Below are 23763 nucleotides of genomic sequence, written 5' to 3' on the forward strand. Positions count from 1 at the left end.
CATGTAATGTTTCAACAGGTAACACAGATTTTACAAAATCAGACAGAAGAACAAGTAAACTTCAGCACACGATTATTTTAATACGGTTATTCTAAAGAACTAAATGCTCAAAGGATTCATCACCTGAAACGCAGGACAATTCAAAAGGCTCTTTACCTGAATAGCTTCCACTTTAGCTGTCCACTCCCGAGCTTTCTGCAAGGCTTCCTTCAGGGACAACACATTGGGTAGAAAGGCTGGAATGTTCTTAGCTTCATTGACGATACCTTCTAAACTCGCTACGCTGTGCCGGGGTCTTAAAAACACAGAAATAGGGTGGCTGCATGAGGAAAAGTCAGACTACCACCAACACTTAAATAACGTTTGGAAACTTGTGAAGAACTTTCATACGCGTGACTTCACTTCATTCTTACCATAATCCTCTAAGGGAAGCAAACAGCTATGGCCTTTACTGCCACTTCACAGACGGGAAAAGTTTAACTCAAAGAGTATCAATTGTTTCCCTCAGACATTTAATGGAGTCAGGAAACACTGACTCAGAGGAACCGCAGATGCCGCGCTCCTTCCACTCCGTGACTTCTGCTTTAGTTCTCGCCCCGGCAGTCAGATGCGCACACACACAGCAAGCAGGGAACGGCAGTCCAGAAAGCCACCAGCCGACCATGCCCACTTACTCCAGCCACGCCCACTAACGCCTGGTTTCACACAGGCCTTTTCGTCCACCAGTCAGAGCAGGGTGAGAATCACACTTGTCCTGGGAACTCAGAACAAACCAGTACAGGCTCACTACTCCAGGGGCTGGTGGTCAGTTCTGCAGAGGAGAGCCGATAAGGGTTCGGACAGAGGCCTTGAAGAAGTGCGATCTGGTCAAATGAAAGGTCAAAGGAAAAACAACAGGAACATGACGGACAGACACGGGGAAATACTTAAACACGAGCTGGTAAACCAGGGTACGACGGGGGTGGTGAAAATGAGAGGCGGGGTGAGAGCAACAGCAAGAAACAGGGCAACTTGGCCAGGAAGAAAGATGCAAGTTAAGAGGTCTTGCGGGGGAGGGGCCAGCTCAGCGGTAGAGCACGTGCTGAGCGCGCACAGGGTCCAGGGTTCAATCCCCAGTGCCTCCATTAAAAAATAGATAAAAATAAAAAACCTAACTTTTTTTTAAAATGAGGTCTTGAGAGCCATGCATTTCACTATGTCATGGGCAGCTACCGAAGGTGGAGGCAGTTTCATCATCCACGAATCCCTCTATGTGCCAGGTCCTAGAGACTGTTCATGCACAAGAGCGACAGGGTCCTCGCCTCCTGACACCTTTCGGTCTGGGGGCAGGTGATTATTAATAAAGAGCTATGATGCACTGTAAGTGCAGTGACAGAAGCAAGTGAAGACGCTAGCAGAACACACAGCAGGGGGACCTGACTGACCTGGCAATGAAGGAAGGCTTCCCAGAAGGGACCTCTAAGCTTGCTTACCCTTGGTGAACAGGAGCTAGTCAGAGACTTGGGACCAGAAGAAGGGTAGGGCTGGTGGGGGTGCACCGCGGGGCCGGGCCGGCAGGGGAAGTTCTGCGGTGTGTCCGAGGAACCAGGCTGGGGGCAGCAGGAGGGAGTCACAGAATGCAGAACACGGGGCAAGAATGGCAAGGGGTGAAGCTGGATATTTAAGCAAGGGGCTGGACTACAGGTGGCCTTGCAAGTCAGGTTAAGGAGTCTGAACTTCACCCCAAGGGGAACAGGAAACTGACAGGCTTTAAGCAAGGGAATCAAACAGCCACACCTGTATTTTAGGAAAATACTAGCTGCAGTGTGGAGACAGATTACAGACGGGTAAGGTCACAGACAGAATCTGTGGCTCTGATCTATCTGAGCAGCTGTGACAACAGCACGAAGAGTGGAAGTGAGAAACACGGAGGAAACATAACCAACAAGACTTGGTAGCTAACTGAGTCTGAAGGGAAGGAAACGGGAGGGAGGGGTCAGAGTTAATTTCCAAAGTTCTGCGTTGTTCAAATGAGTGAAAGATGGCAGAATTCAAAGAGGAAAGGTACAAGGGAAGAGAGTACAGGAAGCAGTTAACGAGGCTAATTTCAGATACGGGGAATCTGAGGTACCAATGGGACATGTAACAGAATTCTCTAACAGGCAGATGGCACCTATGTGAAAAACATGCATGTTATATAGGTGAGAACTTGGAGGTAGTCAGTATAAAGATGGTAAATGGAAATAAGAAATTAGACAAAACCTCCAAGGAGGAGCACAGAGCAGGAAGAGAACTGGCTGGGCCAGAATCCTGAGGAAGGCCACTCTCTAAGGAGCAGACAGACGGCCGAAGGCCAAGGAGCAGGATAACCAGAAAGGAGCGGTGGGCAGCCAAGCACCGCCAAGGGACGAGGAATACCGCGTCTTCAGAAAGACAGCTGTCACCGGGGCTGGAAAAGCGAGTTCTCAGACTCCCACTACCCCCACCGGCCCCACCACTCCGCTCTTTACCGAGTTTATCTTCTTCATGACTGCGATTATCTGCCACTCGTTCATTCATTCACTTACTCACTTGCCTCTCCCCACTGAAACGCTGACTCTGCTTGAGGGCCAGGACCCTGTGTGCCTTCCCCCTGCTGCCCCCACAGCACTCAGGAACAGGGCCTGGCACACAGCAGGTACTCTGTAAATACTCCCTGAGCTGCAAGGGTCAAGGGAAAACAGGAGAGTTCTATAACCAGGTCAGTGACAACGGAGTTAAAGAAGGTCGATATAAAAGACATTTTGGAGGTAAAATCACCAAAACCTTGGTGACTGATTCAACGTAGGAAAACAGGAAAAGGAAAAGTTTTCAAATATTACTACCACCAAAATTTCATTCAGTAGACTACGGCAGACGCATCAGATACGCCAAATCATACTTGCATTCCAGAGTTATTTAGCTTTTTCCATTTAATATGCTCCCACCTCCTGGTGTTGTCGTGAATCTGAAGACACAAGGTAATGTGAATGTTTCAGGCAGGAAAAACTACAAATTTTATCAAGTATTGTCAACTGCATCTGGAGAGCAAAGTATCCAGGATGCATGGAGCCTCTCCTGGCTGAACAGAACTGTGCTAATTAAGTCATCCAAGGCTTTCCTGTCAAGTGCATCCAAAGAAAGCGGCTGGCCAAGTAATTAAGCCCATGGAGACTTGGAACAAAGCGGGAAAGGCTTTCAATCTGAGCTGTGTTACTTAACAACTATGTGATGTCTGTAAGTGTGCCAGTTTCCTCATCCTCCCAAAAGAAACTACATAAACACTCATCTTAGCTGCGGAAGAAACTTCCATGAAGGGCATCACGTGAAGTCAAACCGATGCACATTCACCCAAGTCTCACAACCCAGTGGGTGCTGATGCCAACACCCCCCACTCTCCTGCCTGACTCTCACCGCCCTGCACTTGCCCGCATCCGTCGTCCACTCGGGGAGAGACCGTCCAGCTTTGTCACTTGAGCACACCCGGCACGTTCCTTAAACTCGGCCCACCTCCCCCACTTCCACCTCGACCCTCCTCACCCTTCAAGGCCCTACGGACGTCCTCACCTCCCTCTCAAGCTTCTCTCCTGACCATCACGCTAACAGGGCCTCTGCAATGAATCCCTCCAGCGTCTTCCTGTGCTGCTCAGTTACACCAGCACCAGCACCGCAGCGCAGCAGAGCTTCGTGCTTCCTGGTTCCCGACTACAGTGCCGGCAACAAAGGGGCTCCAAGCAAAGTACCACCTGGATCACTTACGAAAGCGCCTAACAAAGCGCTCTGCACAGTGCACACAACATGAGAGACTATCTCTAGGCAGGCACATCTGAGAACTGAGGGACCAGTCAGGGGAGACACCGGACACTTGATAAAACATTTAAGGACAGAGACCCTTACGATCCCACCCCGCCTACCCTCTGACCTAGTTACTGGAGGCGACAGTCACCAATATATGCGTTCACCTTGCCTGCAGGCAGACCTTGGCCTTTTCTTCCCATCGCTCAGAGACGGTGAGGAGCTCCTGGAGCTCAGCCATCGCCTTCTCCACCGCGTGGTGGGGCGCCAAGCCCACCCCAGAGTCTATCAGTCTCTTCAGGACATCCAGAGTGACCTGCTGTGGGTCTGACAGCGTCAGTCTCACTTCATCCAGCCATCGAGCCTGCTGCAGCTCCTGCTTCAGCCGGGCCAGTTCGGGAAGCTCCACATACAGACTGGAGCCCAGGTCTATCAGCGTCTGGAGTTTGGAGGAATCTGGGGTTTCATCCATCATGGCCTCTTGAGCACGTTCATGAAACTCCTCCACATCGTCCAGCAGATTCTGAAAAGGTCCGAAGAAGGAAAGTAAAAAACAGCTCAAAAGACACAAAGTGAATATGGAATATACATAGTTCAGGTAAACTACCAGATTCTGGACCGTCTAATAATCTCACCACCATAGCACCAAACAGGTGTGATAAAGGCATAAATACTCTTCTCCGTAATTACTTACATAGTCCTACTTTTAAGTGTGATTGATTCACTCGAAAAATATTTAATGACTACTGATTTAGATGCAAGCACTATTCCAGGAACATAGCATTAAATAAAAAATACAAAGGAACATACACTTTAATATAGGTGACCAGACACTGAAGACACCAATGTTTCAGTCAGTTTAAGTGCTATGTAAATTAAATAGGGCAACAGAATAAAGAGTGACCAGAGGGGACAGGCGGCATATTACTTTGCAATGATGGTCACAAAAGCCAAATGAACCAAAACTAAAATGAGGAGGCAGGGGTGGAAGCCACATGAAGACCCGGAGGAAGAGCAGTTCAGGCAGAGCAAACGTTAACTGCAAAAGCTTCTGAAGAGGAACGAGCTTGTGTCCTGCCCGAAGTGGGAAACGGGGACCAGACGGACGAGAGAGAAGTGCAGGTAAGGAATAAGCAGAGGTCAGGTCACACAGGGCCTTGCAGACTGATTACAGTGAGTTTGGGATTCATTACAATTCCATTCTAATGGCTTTGGGGAACTCCTGGAGCAGTTTAACCACAGGGAGGTGACGTGATTTGCCTTGTTTCACATAATCGCTCTGGCTACTGAATGAGAAACATTCGGGGACAGGAGCAGACGGAGGAAGACCAGTTAAGAAGCTGCTGTGGTGACCTAAGGGGCGGATCTCCGTGGTAAGAGGGTCACTTAAGTAATGGAGACGACGAGCAATGGCCCACTTCGGGATACGTTCTGGAGATCACAGCTGCGCTTACTTAGAGACTGAATGTGGTGCGTAAGGGAAATGAAGGAGTTAAGATTTCGGATTCATCAAAAGGCTTTTGAGATGCCTTTGAGTCTAACAAAGGGAAACGCAGAGTGTGCAACTGAACATACAAGTCTGCAGAAAAGGAGGAAGGCAGTCAGAGCTGGGAACCAGCTGGACAGAGGTGATGTTCACGTCACCAGACTCAGAAGGATAGATCAGGACCTGGAGTAAAGAGAGGGACAAGACCCCTAAGAACCCAATGCTCAAGACGCCCAGCCGAGAAGAAAGCAAACAGCTCCCCAGATAAGAAGGGCTGTGAACTGCGAACCCAAGGAAACCCAAGTATATGGCGTCACAGGTGCTTCAGGAAGGCAGGTGCGGCCAGCTACCAAAATGCTCTAGGGACACGGGGTAGGACACCACCACCACTGACACTGGATGTCACGGATGATAATCTTGACAAACACCACTTCAGACACCAGGCCACGGCAAGTCACAAGAACACGTCACAAACCATCAAGAGATCACTATGTAGATTCCTGTATTTGATACATACTTTTAAGATTTTACATATTCATCAAACCGTGGGGGCGCTAGTAATTTCAGAGTTCTGCATTTTTAAAAGTTCATGAACTAATAACTCACTGATACATTCAAATTCCTTTAACTGATTTTTTGCATTTTAATTACATCTATGTTAAATGGGGGTTCTGGCCTAAAACCAATAAAGAGAAAAATTTCTAAACTAGCCTTAGTTTCAGAACTTTAAAGGGAGAATTAAAAGACTAAGAATGAAACCAAGAGATTCTTACTGCCAACTAAGAAACCTTCCATGGCAGCACTTCACTGAGGAAAGAAACAGAACAAGAAACTACAGACGCACTATTCTGTTTACCCAAAACAGTAGGCCGTGGCTTTTACCCAAAAAAGAACGAGACACTCCACCTTTACTTGTCGAGCTTGGCTGATGACACAAGGGAGACTGAACAGCTGCTGCACAAAGGCCTTCAGCTCTTCCACGGCCAGTCTGGTCCGAGTCCTCCCGCTGTCTGGGCTCTGCCTGATGTGAAATAACATTGAGACAGAAGTAGGAAAATGTCACAGCCACTCTGATATCAAAGGGGCCTCTGGTCTCTTTAGAACGCTAACCCAAGAAATCCCAAAATACCAGCGTCTGAGGAATTTCACTGTGATGGTGCTCACTTCTGAGTTAGGTTTTTAGGTCTTTAGCTCAAGAGTCAAGTTTCAACTCTCCCAGTTACAGTTCCTTCAGTCTTACAAGTATTAAACATTCCAAACATTCAAGAAATTCCTCAAAGCAAGATGTTAAGTTCACTGATAAACTAAATCCTCTACCTCAAGAAACTGAACCTAAGGTGTAGAACAAGGGCATTTAACCTGACTTGGGAGACAATGAACCCTCTGAAACTGGTTCAAAATTATTTGAGCATGTGCAGTTTTCTAAGAAAAGGGCATCTACGCTTTCGCCGCACTCTCCAAGGGAGTCAGTGACCTAATGACAGGTGAAGAGTCACTGATCCACGTCCCTTTAAAAGTTCTCTGATCAAACGAAAGATAAAAAGATTTACAACATAATTAAAAATGCAATATGAGCTGCTAGACTAAAAGCCGCTCAGAATGTGCTGGGATCACTATGAAACAGCAGTACAGGGAACTGGACTTGGACGAGCTACAGAAAATCAGGAGCGCAGGCTCCCAGGCTGCTCAGCAGCAGCCTCCCTGCATCCATCCAGGCTACCCTTGCTGCTGCCTGCCTCCAGCCTGCAGCACCGTCTACTCACAGATACCTATCACACACCTACTGTGTGCCGGGCACTGCTCAAAGCACAGGAAAGAGAGCACTGAGGAAAAGGACAAAAACCCCCAACATTCTACCCTAGCATAACATCCAGCGGGGCTGAGGGAGGAAGGAGACAGACAGACAGTAAGCTGGCGTATCAGGAGGGGACAGGGCCACGACAAGAACAAAGCAGGAGAGAATAAAAAGCTGCAGTTTTACAGAGGGGTGTCAGACAAGGCCTCTCCAAGAATGCGACATCTGAAAAAGACTTGGAAGAAGTGAGGGAAAGCCATCAGGACGTCAGGGGACGACAACTCCCAGCAGAGCAGAGAGCAAGCGTGCCAGCCCCACGCAGCAGTGAGCAGAGCGCGTGAAGGATGCAGCAGGGAGCTGGACAGAAGGGGCGGGAGGAGCTAAGATTGGGGTGTCACCGGGCCTGGAGAAACACGGCCTCGAGGAAGACATACGGCCTCACAGGCCAGCAAGATTTCTGCCTTTACTCTGGTGGAAAAAACCAAACCAAACAAAACAGAAAACCACTTAAGACTTACCTGTGTTTCTGCTTTTTGCTCAGAAGCAGCTGAGCCACAGAGGCACAGGTCTCAGCCTCCTTGACAGCATCCCTGAGTTTCCGAAAGAGCTCGTTCTCTGGGTATTTCCTATCCTCAGCATCTTCTAGCATTACTCGCAATTCAATCAAATCTGTAAAAATACATAGAAAGCCATATACTGTGACCACAGAAAATAAGAAGCCCTCACCAACCTATCAGCAGAATCGCAGCACAGCTGCGACAGTCTCAGCAGTGCAGCAGGAGCTCATGTAACCAGGTGCTCGTTCCTAACCCAAGTCCTCTTTCGCAGGGAGCCTTCAGTGTTAGCCTGCTGGTAACAGTGGTTCCCCAGAGCGTGCGACGCACCTGCTGCAAGCGAGCTTTCTGTCCCACACTGAGCATCAGCTTTTTCACTTAAACAAAATTCTCAAATAGAAAATCAAGTCCATGGCCAACCAGCCCATTAGTCTCAAATCTCATACGAAGCCTAGGATTTTTCTTTAATGAAGGAAAAACAGAAAACAAGGCCTCTTTCAAAGTGACAACCATCTCAGTGTACACATAAAATGGGAAGAAACTTAACCTTTCTTGTGGCTGAAGTTGGCAGACAAAGCTTCTGTGACACGGCTGACCCAGGTGTCATAGGACTGTGCCCTGACTTTCACACCATACAGCAGAGAAGGGAGGTCCTCTAATGGGTAGCGGTACCTAAAAAAACCCCAAAAAACAAAACACACACAAATAAAAGCTTCCAAAACCAACAAGTTGAGAATAAATTTTAAACACAATCAGTTTAAGGCAAGTACAATGGCCGGGGGATGGGGTCTCGGTGCACACAGAGAAAGTCAAAGCCCAGAGAGCGCTAACGCAGGGAAAGACAAGGAACGGGGGAGACCAACTGATACAGAAACTCATCTCAGTTTAGGGCCAACTTCGACAGACTGGTCCTCAAGCAGGGAGGCAAAGAGACAAGAAGTTACGGGTTCAAACCCAAGGAAAGGGGTTACAAGGAACAACATTAACTGTAAGAGAAGGTAAGAGAAGTTTTACAAGGAGCTCCCGGATACCTAAGACATTTCTTCTGCATGGGGCAGGCGCACAGGTCAGCTGGGTGGTAGAGGCACACAAGCCGATCGGGGCTGCAGGAGCAGGTGAGGGCAGAGAGAAAGCACGTGGTCCTGCACGCCGCACACTGCCGCTCGTCATCGGGAACCAGCTCAAACACTTCTTCTTCTGACATCAGGACGCCCTGAAATACAGTTACGTCGCCAGATCAAGCCTTTCCAGTCTGTCAAGCATCAGTGAACTTAGCTTATAAAGTTTTTTTCTACAGGTAAATCTCTGACTCTGATGTAAATGAGGGAGGTGCAATGGCACGTCACCAAGATACTTCGCAAACACAATCATCACTCATTTTTCTAATGGGCAAGACTAAACTGTGGTGTCTAAGAATGCACATGATGAAACTATCTTTAAAATGCAGGAAATGATTATTACAAAGGTTTAAAATCACTTTTTGAGGGGAGGGAAGGAAGCTGTAATTGGGAGGTACTTTTAGAATGGTTGATGAAGTTCTATCTCTTGACCGTACTGTGATGACAACAAAGTTTACCATATGATAATTCCTGAAGCTCTACATTCGTTTTATGTTGTTTTGTCTTCTAGACAAGAAAAATTTCAAAAAGAAGTACTTCCCCAGGGACAACACGCCCTTAAGCAGACGCACTAGTGATCCACAACCTGAAGATAACACTGACACATACAAGCACGCACAAGGACAAGGGGTGTAGAACTGCCTAGGCTACTACGCAAACCGAAGTACAACCTACCTCAGCAAGGCACCAAGGAGAACGCTAATCAAATCCAGCATGCCAGCTTGAGACAGTAAGGGCATCTGAAGTACATTTTACAAAGACTTCCATTTACTGTACAAAGGGGTGCCCTTTACAGTTTCAACTTACTTAGCAGGCAAGGTACTTAAGAATCTAATTCCACTACAACAGCAAACCACCCCCTCCAACTCAAACAAGATGGTGATCTAATCATTTATTTGCTGGCAGACACGACCCAGTTCTTTCAACATTTTGTTTTTACCTAGGTGTCTCCTGACTACACTCATGTCTTTCCATTTTCTCATGTTAGCATTTGATATTTTCTTCAAAAATTACTTTTATGCAAAAATGGTTCCATAATGCACTGCAGGTGTTTCTTAGTTTACAACAATTTACAGCTTCAGAACAGCTGGCAAACAGAGGATGCTAATGTGTCAACTACCAATTCCTGGCTGCTTTAAGAAATTCCACATCATTTCCCAAAGTCTACTTCAAGGACCACTGGTCCTGGAAGGTATTCTGCAAAAAAATTAAGAAGTAAATTGGGAAGGGGTATAAATGCTGTGTCTTACATCCCTCCCAACTTAAAAGTTTAACAAACACCAGGATATTAAAGGGTCACAGAAGTTCTACAGTAAAGAATCCCATTTATTTTTTCTTAATCCACCATTTCCCAAGCTTTTCTGTCACAGAACACTTTTTCCTTGTAATTCCTTCTAACATATAATATAGCTTAAGTCCTGTGAATATACTTTGGAAAACCATAAATTATTGGGATGGAATGGAGAGAAGAAAAAAGTCAGGGATACAAATTAAAGAGATATTTGAAATAGTGAGAAAACTAAGGAATGGAACAGAATGGTAGCAATAAAGAGAAGGGGGGAGGGGTGACAACAGATGTTAAAACAAGAAAAACTTAAAACCAGATTGACAGATGAGAATGCAGGCGACGGATGAGTCAGGGATCAGGTTAGTTTCTACATAATGATCCTGGAACTCAGAGACAGGCAATTAGGAGAGGAAAGCGCTTTGTGAAAGAGCCGAGGGGAGGAGGCAGTGCTCTGTCTTAGATGCCAAAACTAAGACGACAGAAACCTAACTAAGAATGTACAGTAATCCCATGGAGATGCAATTACAAACAGGCGAGGGAAGACACCGCCTCTTTCAAAGCGACAGGAATTTCTGTGTCTGCATTTAACAGGAGGCAAAGTCAAGAGGTGAGAAATGAAACCACAAAATCAGAGCTCAAAGAATTAAAGTTCTGAAGTCTTAAGAACGGCTAAGAATTCCCTGAGAAGTAGCACAAAAGAGAAACACCAAAAGCTCAAAGGCAGAACCCTGCAAACACTGAGAGCTTAAGATGAGGAAAGCGACACCTAGAAGCGACTGGCAGGTGCTCTCAGAAGCTGGAGAACAGCAGAGCTAGGGTGGAGGAGAGAGACCAGAAGAACAGCAGCCAGTGCTCAGACCGCCCAGCGTGGGACAGAAGGAAAAACACAACTGGACTTGGCCACGAAGCCGCCACAGTGACAGCGAGGGAGAACAAGGAAATGAGGACACTGACCACAGAAAAACCACTCAATGAGCTCTTCAAGGGAGAAACAAAACGAAAACTGTTCTTAAGATTCAAAAGATAAGCACGTAATGCAAAGAAAGGCAGAGAAGAGGACCTGGAAACGAGGGCACGAGAAGAAGGTAAGTTTAAAGGAAGAGTCCAAACGGGAATTTGGTCAAAGCACTAACAAGGTGATCAGAAGATGTCATATGCAAACCACTATAGAACAAGGGAAAACAATGCCCCACTAGTGACGTAGGTTAAATCTGAAACATGAGACCAGACGACAAAAATTTACTTCCTGAGTCTCCACCAATGTACTTAACTTTCAAACTTCAAAAGGCAGACTTCAGGCAATAAGAAAGGAATTCCATTTTAAATAAACATATAAAATGAGTAATATGTTTCCACTTTAGGGAACTAGAAAAAGGACAAATTAAATCCAAACACACATATACACAAAGAATTAGAGCAGAAGTCAACAGAGAAAAATTAATGAAACCAAAAGCTGGTTCTTTGAGAAGCTCAATGAACTGATATGCCTCTAGCCAGGGTAACTAAGAAAAAAGAAACAGAACACAAATTACTAAGATCAGAAATAAAAGAGCATCTCCACAGAGCCCATGGACAGTTAAAGGGCGGTAAAGGAGCACTGCGGAAGACCATGTCCACCAGCTCCTTGAAAGACACAAGTCGTCAAAACTCACACAAGAAGAAAGAGACAATCTGAATAGGTCTTTATCTATGAAAGAAAACCAAACAGTACAAAAGCACTGGACCCAGACAGGTTCACTGATGAATTCTACCAAAGATTTATGGGAGAAATTATACCAACTCTCTATAATCTACCAGAGGACAGAAGGAGGAATACATCCTAACTCATTCTATGAGGCTAGCATTACCCTAATACCAAAACCAAAGATTTCACAAGAAAAGGAAACTACAGGCCAATATTGCTCGCGAACACAGATGCAAAAATCAACAAAATATAAGCAAACTGAATCCAACACTGTATAAAAATAATTACACACCACAACCAAGCGGGATTCATCCCAGGTAAGCAATGCTGGTTCACCATTCAGAAATTAACACAATCCATCATATCAACAGACTAAAGAAGAAAAACCACACGATCACATCAAGAGATGCAGAAAAATACCTGACAAAATCCAATTTCCATTCCTAATAAAAATTCTCATAAACTAGGAATAGAGGGGATCTTCTTCAACTTAAAAAGAGTATCTGTTTTAAAAAAAAAACCTAGAGTTAACATTTTACTTAATGATGAGAAGCGTTCCCACTGAGATCAGGCACAAGCAAGGATGTCCTCTCCCAATACTCCTTTTTAACACCATACTGGAAGTCCCAGCTAAGCAACAAGACAAGAAAAGTAAATACAAGGTATTCAGATTGGGAAGAAAGAAACAAAACCATCTCTGTACAAGATTATCTACGTAGAAAATCTGAAAGAATCAACAAAAACACTCTAACAAGAAACAATTATAGTTAGGTTACAGGATACAAGTAATTTTAACACACAAAAGTCAATGCCCTTCCTACGTACCAGCAATGAACAAGTGGAATTTAAACTTAAAATACTCTTTAATAAAAAAGGTAAAAAAGTCTTGTTTAAAAAATAATAATAAAATACAAAAGGTTGATAAATAAACATAATCAAAGCAAGGCTTTTAGGAAAACAAAGCCAGTGAGGCTAGCTACATAGGGAGGGTGAGGGGAAATGGGCCAAGAGCGGCTGAAAACTCAGATTTTCTCACTTGTTTTCCATTTCAATACGATAAATATTTAGTTCATTCTAGTATTCAAAATCTAACACTTGGTTAGTCAGTCCTTCTTACTCATTAAAATACTTAGATTTGGCGGGGTGGAGGGGAGGCAGAGTAATTCACTCTGACAGTCTTCAATCACCAGAAACGTAACTTTTATTCAATTACAAAGCTGAGAGAGAAAAGGATTTGAACTCTCTTGTTTAAAGAAATAATATTATACGTAAGAAATTTTTTAAAATACAAACCTAAGAAATTCTACCCGACAGAATTTCATTTTTAAAAATCTGGAGATGATGACATCAAGATTCCTAAAACTTTTTCAACTTGAAGAAACCAAAATGACAAGTACAGACGTATGAAATCTTCTCCAAACTATTAGTTTTTGCGTTCAACTTCTAGAGGGATCAGTGGTGAAAATGGATTCTCTGCACAGGTTCGACTATCAGTATGTTCCATGAGGAGTACCCACTGCAGGAACTGTGCTCAGCAAACTCACCATCTGCACAACAGACTCCCTTAATCGCGTCTCCTCTTCCGTCAGGAGCATCAACTCCTTGCACACCATGGCAGCCAGCCCCACGTCCAAGCACTCTGGGTCTGCTGCCATCTTGAAGATCAGCTCCTCGTGTGAGAAGACACAGTGGCGCCTTAGCCGGCGGTAATGATTGACACACTGACGTCCAATGGGCAACTGAAAACAAGACAAGATTCTCAGAATAAATTACTTGCTTATCGCACATTCCAGAACAGAACCACTATTTGCCCTCCAGATCCTCTCCTGTACTATAAAGAACACAGAATAAGAACATCCATTTGAACATTAGAAGTAACTGTAAATATTAAACCTTTATGGCGCAAAAAGAATTTCAAAGACCTTCCCCCAGAAAATTCCAATAATTTGAGATGCTGAGCTTCTGGCCTAAGCTGCAGGTTTTCTACTTATTATGGACCTCAAGAAGATGAGTTCTTTGATACATAAATGAGGCAGCAAACTCTTTTGGACCAGTCTAACATAACACTGACCTTACTGGAAAAAGAAAAAAATTTTCAGGCATTAAAGGGTTAATTGGACATCTTCAGCATTGCTGTTTCCACATAAAAGATGTGATTAGGAGGGAAGGGGTGGGGGAAGCACTACCTACCAGATCACATGGACTGACTTTAGTTTTTTATAAGGACCAAAGCAAAAGACAACTTAGATTTTAGAATCTAGAAATTATTTTTAAAAGCAATCAGTCTGGCCTAAAAAGAATTAGAAGTGAAATCATGAGAGTACATACTTCAATTTTCCTAAGTGAAATAAATCACTAAATGATCACTTTTCATAAATCAACAGGAACACTCCTTTAACTTCTGAAAATTTCTCTATCAAGTTTCAACCCAAATTATGATACTAGCTGTACCAAAAAACACACACACCCATTCTCTCTCTCTTCAACGCTTTCCTACACTCAAGTGGAAAAACCTGGGTGGCTAAGGTTTTTTGTACAGTATTTGAAAACTGTATTATAAAAGACAAAAAAATTAGAAAACGGAAGGACCCTGAAGAACCCTTTAGAGCTCACCTCCATGCTGAGAGAGGAAGAAAGGGATCACAAGAATCAGAGGTCCAGAGAGCAAGCCTACCTCTGAACCGCGCAGTACTTTCATGCTCTTCCAAAGCAACAACCTTTCCCAAGAAAATGTGTATACTGACTTTGTGAGTAGCAACTATCTTGTCGATTAACAGTATGTAATTCCTTCATTTCTTAATCCTCAGATATTTACTCTTTAAACATTTCTCATGTAGCCTTGATACAAGAGCAAGAAAAAAAGCAAAACTGTGGTGTTTGTGGTTCCTATTATCAAAGTATGTAAGGAAAACACATAAAACAGAACTGGTTACCCCCTGTAGCTGATAACAAGCAGCAGGACTGCTTCACTCCAGATACAGCGCTGCTTTCGTCTTTCATCTCCATCACCCCTTTCTCCTAAAGAGTATCAAGGGCTTCGACAAGTGTTAGCGCCCTGGTGTGAAGTCAAGTGAATCTTAGCATCTTTACACAGCGGGTAAAAAACTTGGGACCAGTGAAACGAAGAGCTGCCCAAGGTGAAGCACCAGTAACAGTGAGCACGTTAACGGCAGAAACCATCTCTAACTCATCCCTGAATCACCCCCATTTCCCATCCCACACCTAGCCAAGGAACAAGTCAGTCAACACAATAAATGTCAGTTGACCTTTAAAACAGAGCTCAAGCCCAAGGCAGAGTCCTAGGCTCAGTCTTGCCCCTACTGCTTCCTAACAAGAAGTTTAGACTGTTCTAAGGTCAGGAAAGACTGTTCATCACACAAGTTCATTTATTAGCCAAGGAAATACTACGGTTAATCATGAAATTTAACACATTAAGGTGCCCACAGAAAACATGCAAGATCCAATAGTACTGAAGAATATCCTCCAAAATGTTACGAGAGATGACCAAAAAACAGCACCACTAAAGGAAATATAAGGTCAAAGAGTGGGTGACAAATCTGCAGTCTTCTCCCCACCAACGTGATGTAAAAGCAACTAATTACTTTCATACGTCTCCTTCATCTAGAAGCAAAATAGCAATCACTGCCAATATCATTCACACAGAAGTATAACCCACAGAGACCTTAATATTACAGCTATTCTTTAAAATAAAATTTTTATAAAAGGATACAGAAAACATAAAATGGTAGGAAGACTAAAATCACCTCATTGTCTACCAGAAGGAAAAATAATAAAGGGATATTTTAAAGTAAAAATCAGAGCTAGGCATTTATAAATATGATACAATTAATTCTTGAAAAGATCTGGTCGCCTTTATTAAATCCAGAAGTGCTCAGAGAAAGCAGACTAGAGGAACCACATTCTCTCAGAAAAGGAAGATTCAGAAATATCAACTACCTTTCAAAGTTCAAACAAAACAGGGGGCATAATGGATGAGAAGAATAAACCACAAAATCTTCCAAATAAAAACGACCCGAACTTTATCAACTGCAGCAGACATTCCAAGCTCTACTGAAATATCCATGAACCCCACACTCCCCCGCTACGCAAATTTAGCAATTAAGATGCCTCTTCCCGGGTGTTAGCAGACATACAACAGCCACTTGCTACAGAACAGACCCAGTCAGCAGTACAGAAGTTCACAGCCTCAGCGAAGTTGTAGCCTTGATTAAATCCAGAGTGGTAGGCCCGAGGAAACGTCACCACGAACTCGCCAGCACACTGATTGGTCCTGTACACCTAAACGCAAATCGGGAACAGGGATACAGAAACAAAAGAAATGAAAATAAAGACACATAAAAGGGAGATAGATTTTATTACTCAGTTTCAGAAGCATTTTCTAAAACTGAGAACAATAAAACATTAACCTACACATACCAGCAAATAGTACCAGGCGTTGAAAAGCAGTAAGAGTTTCACCTTCTTAAAACAGTTGCAATGACAAATTACAGTGATTCACGACAAGAATTCACAGCCAAAAGAAATTTTCAAAGAGTAGTTTCCTAACTTAATTAAAATTTTATAGTCAAAAGGTTTCATTCCTTTCACTCTTCTGCTGTAGACAGTGGTGAAGAATGGGATTTCCTGCTTCCAGATAAATTTTTGGAAACTAATTGATTAGCGAATATGGCTTACGGAAAGAAAGATCCCCAAGTCAGCTTTCCTGAATCTCACTGTTTTATAATACTATGTCTTTTGAAAAGCCCCAGATTCTGTATAAATTCACTCTTTTAAAGACAAAGTAACAAAGAAGGGAGGGTATGCTCACTGGTAGAGCGCATGCTTAGCACGCACGAGGTCCTGGGTTCAATCCCCAGTACCTCCATTAAATAATAAAATAATAATAAAAAATAAGTAAACCTAATTACGCCCCCAAAATAAAGACAAAGTAACACTACTATCTATCTACTTTCTCATTAACTATGAAGACTATTTGACTATATGCGGCGAACATTAACTTTATACTTTATTAAGTGCCACTAGCTTAAATTTAATAATCATTTTCAAAACTAAGCCTAAAAGTATAAAAGGGATTCATTGTATATTTTTATTTCATTACCTCATGTGAAAAAAAAAGCTGTGAAACCTTTACACGAGGGGGGAGGGTACAGTTCAGTGGTAGAGCGCATGCTTAGCATGCTTGAGGTTCTGGGTTCAGTCCCCAATACCTCCATTAAAAATAAAAAAAGAAAAAAATAATAAACCTAGTTACTCCCCCAAAAGCCTAAAAACACTATATGAAATATGGAAACAGAAATAACAAGGTCCTCCTCTATAGCACAGGGAACTATATTCAATAGCTTGTAATAGCCTTTACTGAAAAAAAGTATAAAAAGGAAAATATATGTGTATAACTGAACTATGCTGTACACCAGAAACAAACACAACATTGTAAACTGACTATATGTCAATATTTTTCCTTTTTCTTTAAGTTCTTCTGTTTCTTTCTTTTGGGGGGGGTGATTAGATTGATTGATTGATTGATTGATTGATTGATTTTTCTAGGAGATACTAGGAATTGAACCTAGGACCTCGTGCATGTTAAGCATACGCTCTACCACCTGAGCTGTACCCTCCCCATCCCACTAGACTTTAACAAAAAAAAGAAATATGGAAATATGATCTCCAAAGGGATTAGTTATTATTACCACTTAAAATACTTATACTTTGGTTAAATGGGGATAAGAAAGAACATGAGATTTTTGTTAAAATCAGGATATAACAGTTTGCTGAAAACAGGCTATTCTGATTGGTTGTTATACATGAAGTATGATTCATACTTACAACACCCTTTTCTTAATCAAATTTTCCCTTCAGAGTATAAACTCTAATCTGTCTAAAAGATAACATGATTTTCGACTTCCTATTAAGAAACAAAGCATATATTGTGACTCCAATCAGAACTTTAAAGAGACTGAAGGGGGACCAAAAAGACTTACAGGCACACCATGCTCCGTCAGCACATTGGGGTTCATGATGGTGACTAGCTGGTGCAGGAGGTCGGGCTGGGACTCAAATAACTCAGGGGCCAGCTCCCGCATCACCTCCTCCAGCTGCTCTGCAGCATGAGATGGCACACCATACCACGTCTTTGGCTCCCCCCTAGCAAAAGAAAGAACTTCTTAACTAGGCAGAGCATGGTGCCAACGACACCAGGGTCTCTGATTCAAACCCACTGTAGGTAACTGTATCTTGCTCCATGGCCACAGATTGCATGCTCTGAATCCTAGCAACCATCTCATAAATCTGTGCTACTGTTCATAACAGGAGGTAAGACGAGTATACGGAGAGACACACACTCATCACTACGGACAAGCAATTCCAAGCACACGAACTCTTTAAGGTAGAAGAGCCAACAGCACCTCCTAACTGGAAAGACAATACATGAAAAGGCAGCTCTGTTCCAAAAGACACTGCTATGCGCCCTGACTCACAGGCCCACCGGACAGTCCAATTACCCCACAGTGATCCAAGTAGAAGTCAGTGCTCTTTAGAGTACTTTTACATGACTTCGCTGAGCTCAAGTCTACTACCCAAGGGAGTAAGGCAAGGCGAGAAACTGCTCAAAGCCTGAATACAGTTCTATCTATCAACCTTCAGGAACAAAAACTTGGCATCATTCATACACTAGACTTTAGTGGACTAGAGTTTATTTGTAATGCTAAGTTTACTTCTAGGAAATAGATTTGATTTCATGCTATTTCTATCATAGCTGAATTTCTTAATTCTAATAAAATTCACAGTGCTGTCTCTAGTAGAAACTTACTGTGATGACTGAAAATGTTCTATATCTATGCTGGCCAATGAAGAGTCACATGTGAGGATAAAGCACTTAAAACGTGGTCAGTGCAACTGAGGAAGTAAATTTTAATTTTACTTAATCTTAAATTTAAATAGCTACAGGTAGCTAGTAGCTATCGTATTATACAGCATAGCAATGAAGCAGAGAAAGAAAACTATTAGTTTTCCAAAGTGTAGTGTGATCTGAGCAGTTATCTTTCAAATGGAGAGAAAAGTATCATTTGGTTATTAAGATCAGAATACTGGACAAGGAACTGGGAAAGTAAACAAAAACTGTGGGTGAGACACAAAAAAAAATCAACAAAAAAATTAATACACATGTAACTTAGGCAACTTTAGGGAAAATGTTACTAAGAGGGAAAAAAAATTTTGAAAATTTCAAATACTGAAGGTTAGCCAGATTTTAATTACATAAACTTTAAATACCCTACCTTGCATACCAAAAGCTATATATACCAAAGTGATTCTCAAGGCCCCACAGCGTGCAAATACTTTAACAGATAAAGTGTCAGAGATGTTGTACCCCAGACCCTTAGAGAGTACATTATCCTCCTTTCGGGAAGGAAATACTTCAAAGTCAGCTCTCCCTAACATACCACCTAACATTCTTACACCTTTAAAAAGGTTACTCAGGATGGATGCTGCTGACAAGACCGTACATACCAGTGCAAGTAGTTGATGGAGTAGCTCCAGTGATCTTCAATATGCCAGCAAAAGGAAGAGAAACACATTCCCACGTAAAGCCACGGCACCTTCATACCAGAGATGTCCACGTTGATATGTGCAAGGACAGACTGCTCTAGAATAGGCATGTTATTCAAGTTCCAACCAGAAAGCGCATATTCCTATAGAAGAAAACAAATGTCACTGAGAGATCAGAAACAAGTGCCCAGTGGAATCTCAAGAGAGTCTTCAAAAACAAAAGTAAACATTTTGTAATACTCAAAATAACCTTGTCCGCAGAATCCATGCTCTTTGCTCTCTACAGTAATTCATATTCCTAAATACTGACTCCTATCTCCTGCCCAGGTGATACTGAGATTTCCCTTTAGTTACTTCAGAAACCGCTGGTTTACTCTGAAGCATATAAGGCTTTTTATTACTCCCCACCCTGCCACAGTTTACCAGTAAAATACTGAGACTCATTTTAATAGGTCGCCATTGTATTTCTACTTTATCCCCAGGGGCGTAACTTTCCAAAATGTTTATCACTATATTCATAGAGTGGTGCCAGAATTCTGAGTACAACATTACTGCTTATGAAATAAACAGCAAATAGTGACCCAGACTAGAAAAAAAGGCTGTATGCCTGTCTCTTCACACTTCATGTAAGAAGCCCAAATTTCTCCACATTCTCACATGAAGGTGAATGGGGCAAAAGCAGAAACAGGCAGATATTCATACAGAATTTAAGAATTTAGAAGGATTAATATCTCCATCATTAGTATTAGTTATTAGGGTTGATGTTAAAGTAATCTTTAAAAACCGTAACCTTATCTCTTAAGATTAGAAGATTTAACTACCTTTCAAGAACAACTTAAAAATTCAGAGCCGAAATAAAATTCAGAAATAACTGGGTTGTAAAATGAAGCCTCTTCCCAATAATGAGATAATCGCCTGCCGTTTGCCACTGGAACGGTATGAAGAAACGAAGACTGAGCATTTCCTTACACTCACACAAAGCAAGTCCAATTCAGTGACACTGAACACACACACATTTCAACACTGAACTCTTCCTGTAACAAGTATCTCTGTAATCTACGTTCTCCGGTCACTGTGATCCTCCTTCCTCCCTTGACAAAACCCAAAGCCTATTCTCTAATTAATATTATCCGAGTCTGATTATCCTAAGCTGTGCTCTACTATGACAGGAGGGGAAAAGTCAGTAATAAGGCTAAAGTAAGAAGCCAAAAGGCACGACTTTTGATCATAAAGAAAACACAACAAAATGAAAACCCCATTCAGCACATGGTAAGAACTCAGACAGCTCTCAATGGATGGCGGCATAACAAACAGTGAGACAGCACCACAAGCTGGGCAGGTGATGCTGTAAGGAATCAGGGTGGACTGGACAGGGCACGAGAGGACTCAAGAAAAGGTAAGCCAGGCATAGAACTGTGTAAGTAGCAGCCTCCCATTCTGTTTAAAAACGTGATCCTGTTTTAAAATGTAACTGTACACGTGATGTTGACCCGCCTGTATACACACACTCCATCTGGAAGGACACGAGAGAAGATGAAATGGGGTCCTCGCCAGACTGGAGATTTGGGTAAGAAAGATACTTTTATTATGAAGGACTTTCAGAAATGGTGATGTGAAGAGGCTGGAAATTCCCTCCGCAGAAAAGAAGGATTAAACGGAACAGAACTATCAAAACCACCATTTCAAGGCACTAGGAATCGACCACAGGCAAAAAAATTGAGAAGCATTTAGTCTTGAAGAACTAAAAGAAGGCGAGGTACATTCCCATATAAGCAAAGACAAGAATTCACAGCTAGCAGGCCTACACTGCAAATAAAAGCAGTCCTCCATGTTCAAACAAAATGACCCCAGCAGTAACCTGGACCCACAGGAACGAAGGGAGACTACCAGAAACGGTACATATGCGAGTAAATATGTACAACACCGTATGCGCATTTTTTTCTTAAAAAAAAAAGACGGTTTAAAGCAATAATTACACTGCCATGTTGTTGTATCATACAATGTGTAGCTGTAACACACAATACACAAGAGAGAAGGAAATGAAGAGACGCTGTTTGAACGTTGCTAGTATACCAGAACGAAGTCCGTGTCAACACAAAGTAGACCACAGTAAGTTAAAGATGGACACTGTCAATAATGGTGTTTTTTTAAAAAGGTGCATATTATATAATTCTTAGAGAACCACTAAATACTTAAAATGTACAGCAAAAAAAAAAAGAAAGAAAATTCCAGACCCATTAAAATGATACAATGAAAAATATGTTTAACATCCAAAGAAAGCCATAAAGGAGAAACAGAGGAACAAAAGGACATGAGACAGAGAGAGTGGCAAGATGGCAGGTACAAATCCACCACATCAACTTTAAATGGACTGAACACTCCAGTCAAAAGGCAACCGTCAGGCTAGATTTTTTTAAAAAGCAAGAACCAATCATATGGTGCCTACAAGAGACACACAGCTTCAAATTAAAAGAATAGAAAAAGATACACCATGCCAATGGTAACCCTAAGAGACCTGGAGTGGCTATATTTTTAACTGTATATTCTTCTCCACTAGGTGACTTTTTTTTCCCCAACTATGTGTAACTGTTTTAATAGGAGATAAAATTCTTAATTGCTGCCAATTACAAATAAAAAGTGAAAAGGACCAAAGTAAAGAGAAAAAGAAACGGTCATCTTAACTCAGCTTCACACAGAGGTCCTCTCCTATGTGATGGGACTTCATTACATGTTACAGGTCAAATGCACACTGGAAAACCTACCTGCCCAGGCGTTGAAGGAACTTAATTGTGGACCTATCAGTGAAATGTAATTTTTTTTTAAATCTCAAATCACTTTCTAGATTTTTCAAACAGAAAGAGCTAGGCAAAATCTTTCAAGCGGAGTTAAAGTTTTAAACTAATTAAACTGGTTTTAAAATGCAAAGTTACATAATTTTTAAAGATACTTTGAATTTACTGTTTTTAAAACTGAAGATTTTTTAAAATAAAAACCTACTTTTTATTTGTAGCTTATTAAATCCTACATATTTAATATTTTAAAAGAATATGACCCCTCAAGATTAAAGACAGGCAGTTTTCTACTATGCGAAGACTGGGTCAGGGCAGGAGTGAGGAGAAGCCTGGAGAGTAAGCGCTCTGCACCTCTTCCTCCGGCAGCATCTTCCTCCGACCATCCTTTACAGGAAATCCACTTCCAAAGTCTTTCGAGGAGATATCAGCTCCATACTCTACAATAACATCTTCTTCAATGCTGCTCACCAGCCTCCAGAACTCCTTCTCCACTAGTTCTGTTGGAACCATCTGCACAGAGAAAACCAAGATTACAGATTATGAACTCACTATAACCATAACCCACTATAACACAATACACAGGGTCAAGTAAACAAAAACCCATGGAAAAACAGAAGACCTTCTCAATTCCCAGAGCTGAAAAGACTAGTCCCAGCTTTTCGCACTGAGGATGGGGAAAAGCTAAGACAACTCAGATGTTCAGAAAATATGGTGAACTTGAACTGCTTTCTTCTGCAAGCTGCTTTCCTACTAAGGTTAAAAATGACCCAGGACAGCAAGGAAAAAAAGACAATACAGAAGTCAAGGCTGGATTTTAATAGCTTTGGCGGACTGTTAAAAGCCCCTGATCCCCCAGGAAAATCAGCAAACCTCATATTACAAATAACTAAACAAAAGGAGCAACTACCACACGCTTCATGCTGGTAGTAAGGATGGCACTCACAGAGGGCTAATGAACAAGTCAAAGGTCAAAGTCAAGCTCTCAACAGGAGAGCACACACCACCACAAGGGAGAGTACAGGAGGCAGACACAGGAGCCGGGCCCCAAACTGCCCGACGCAGTGCTCCACCACCTCTTCCACGCTGCCCCGTTCTCTACAAAACAGCGAATGAATGCCAAAAGCGAAGCAGAAGCTTCAGACTCAGATAAATCTTCACACCTCCCCAAAGTGACCTGACACATAAAGTACTCACATGGACTGGCATGTTGAAATAGTCAGACTTGAAATTATCCGCCATCTCCCCGAAGCTCTGAAGGGTATACTCTCGTACAGCTTGTTCAAATCCAAAGGCTTCTCTGGGCTTATTACATTCCTGGGGAGGAAAGGTATCTACCATTAACTCACTGGAACTGAACCAAGGAGGTGTTAAGGCTCTCAGGTACCACCTTCTTTGAGCATTTCCCTAGATGAAGCAAATCCAATCAACTCAAGACCACAAAACATGTATTAATTACTTTCAACATGGAATCAGGAAGTCATGTTCTAAAACCCCAAGTGCATTTGCACAGCCTTCCAGTAAGAAGGTGGTAATGAGACAGTTTTAGGCTTTAGAGCTGGCATTATGCTCCAGCACCAAGACAGACGCCTGGAGGACTATCAACCTGGACTCAGGCAGGGCTGTCTGTCGTCCCCACTGGAGAAAATACACATTCATGGACAAAGGGATATTCGCTGGGCTATTAGGGTATC

The 23763-nt window shown here is 42.6% G+C and overlaps 1 protein-coding gene across 2 annotated transcripts in view; it reads right to left on the bottom strand.

The window, feature by feature from the left end:
* The window catches only part of KDM5A (lysine demethylase 5A), a 65414-nt gene that overhangs the window by 24745 nt on the left and 16906 nt on the right, over nucleotides 1-23763 (bottom strand). For both annotated transcript variants that reach the window (XM_006178938.3, XM_032473287.1), the window contains exons 9-20: nucleotides 23267-23386; nucleotides 22424-22582; nucleotides 19242-19423; nucleotides 17717-17879; nucleotides 15897-16016; nucleotides 13262-13456; nucleotides 8659-8840; nucleotides 8175-8299; nucleotides 7592-7742; nucleotides 6185-6299; nucleotides 3960-4315; nucleotides 157-295 (exon numbers count right to left, since the gene is read on the bottom strand). In XM_006178938.3, the coding sequence (XP_006179000.1) occupies nucleotides 157-295; nucleotides 3960-4315; nucleotides 6185-6299; nucleotides 7592-7742; nucleotides 8175-8299; nucleotides 8659-8840; nucleotides 13262-13456; nucleotides 15897-16016; nucleotides 17717-17879; nucleotides 19242-19423; nucleotides 22424-22582; nucleotides 23267-23386 (2007 nt within the window). The remainder of the gene's footprint in view (nucleotides 1-156; nucleotides 296-3959; nucleotides 4316-6184; nucleotides 6300-7591; nucleotides 7743-8174; nucleotides 8300-8658; nucleotides 8841-13261; nucleotides 13457-15896; nucleotides 16017-17716; nucleotides 17880-19241; nucleotides 19424-22423; nucleotides 22583-23266; nucleotides 23387-23763) is intronic.

The sequence above is a fragment of the Camelus ferus genome, chromosome 34 (assembly GCF_009834535.1).
Source record: "Camelus ferus isolate YT-003-E chromosome 34, BCGSAC_Cfer_1.0, whole genome shotgun sequence".
In the NCBI taxonomy this organism is placed as follows: Eukaryota; Metazoa; Chordata; class Mammalia; order Artiodactyla; family Camelidae; genus Camelus; species Camelus ferus.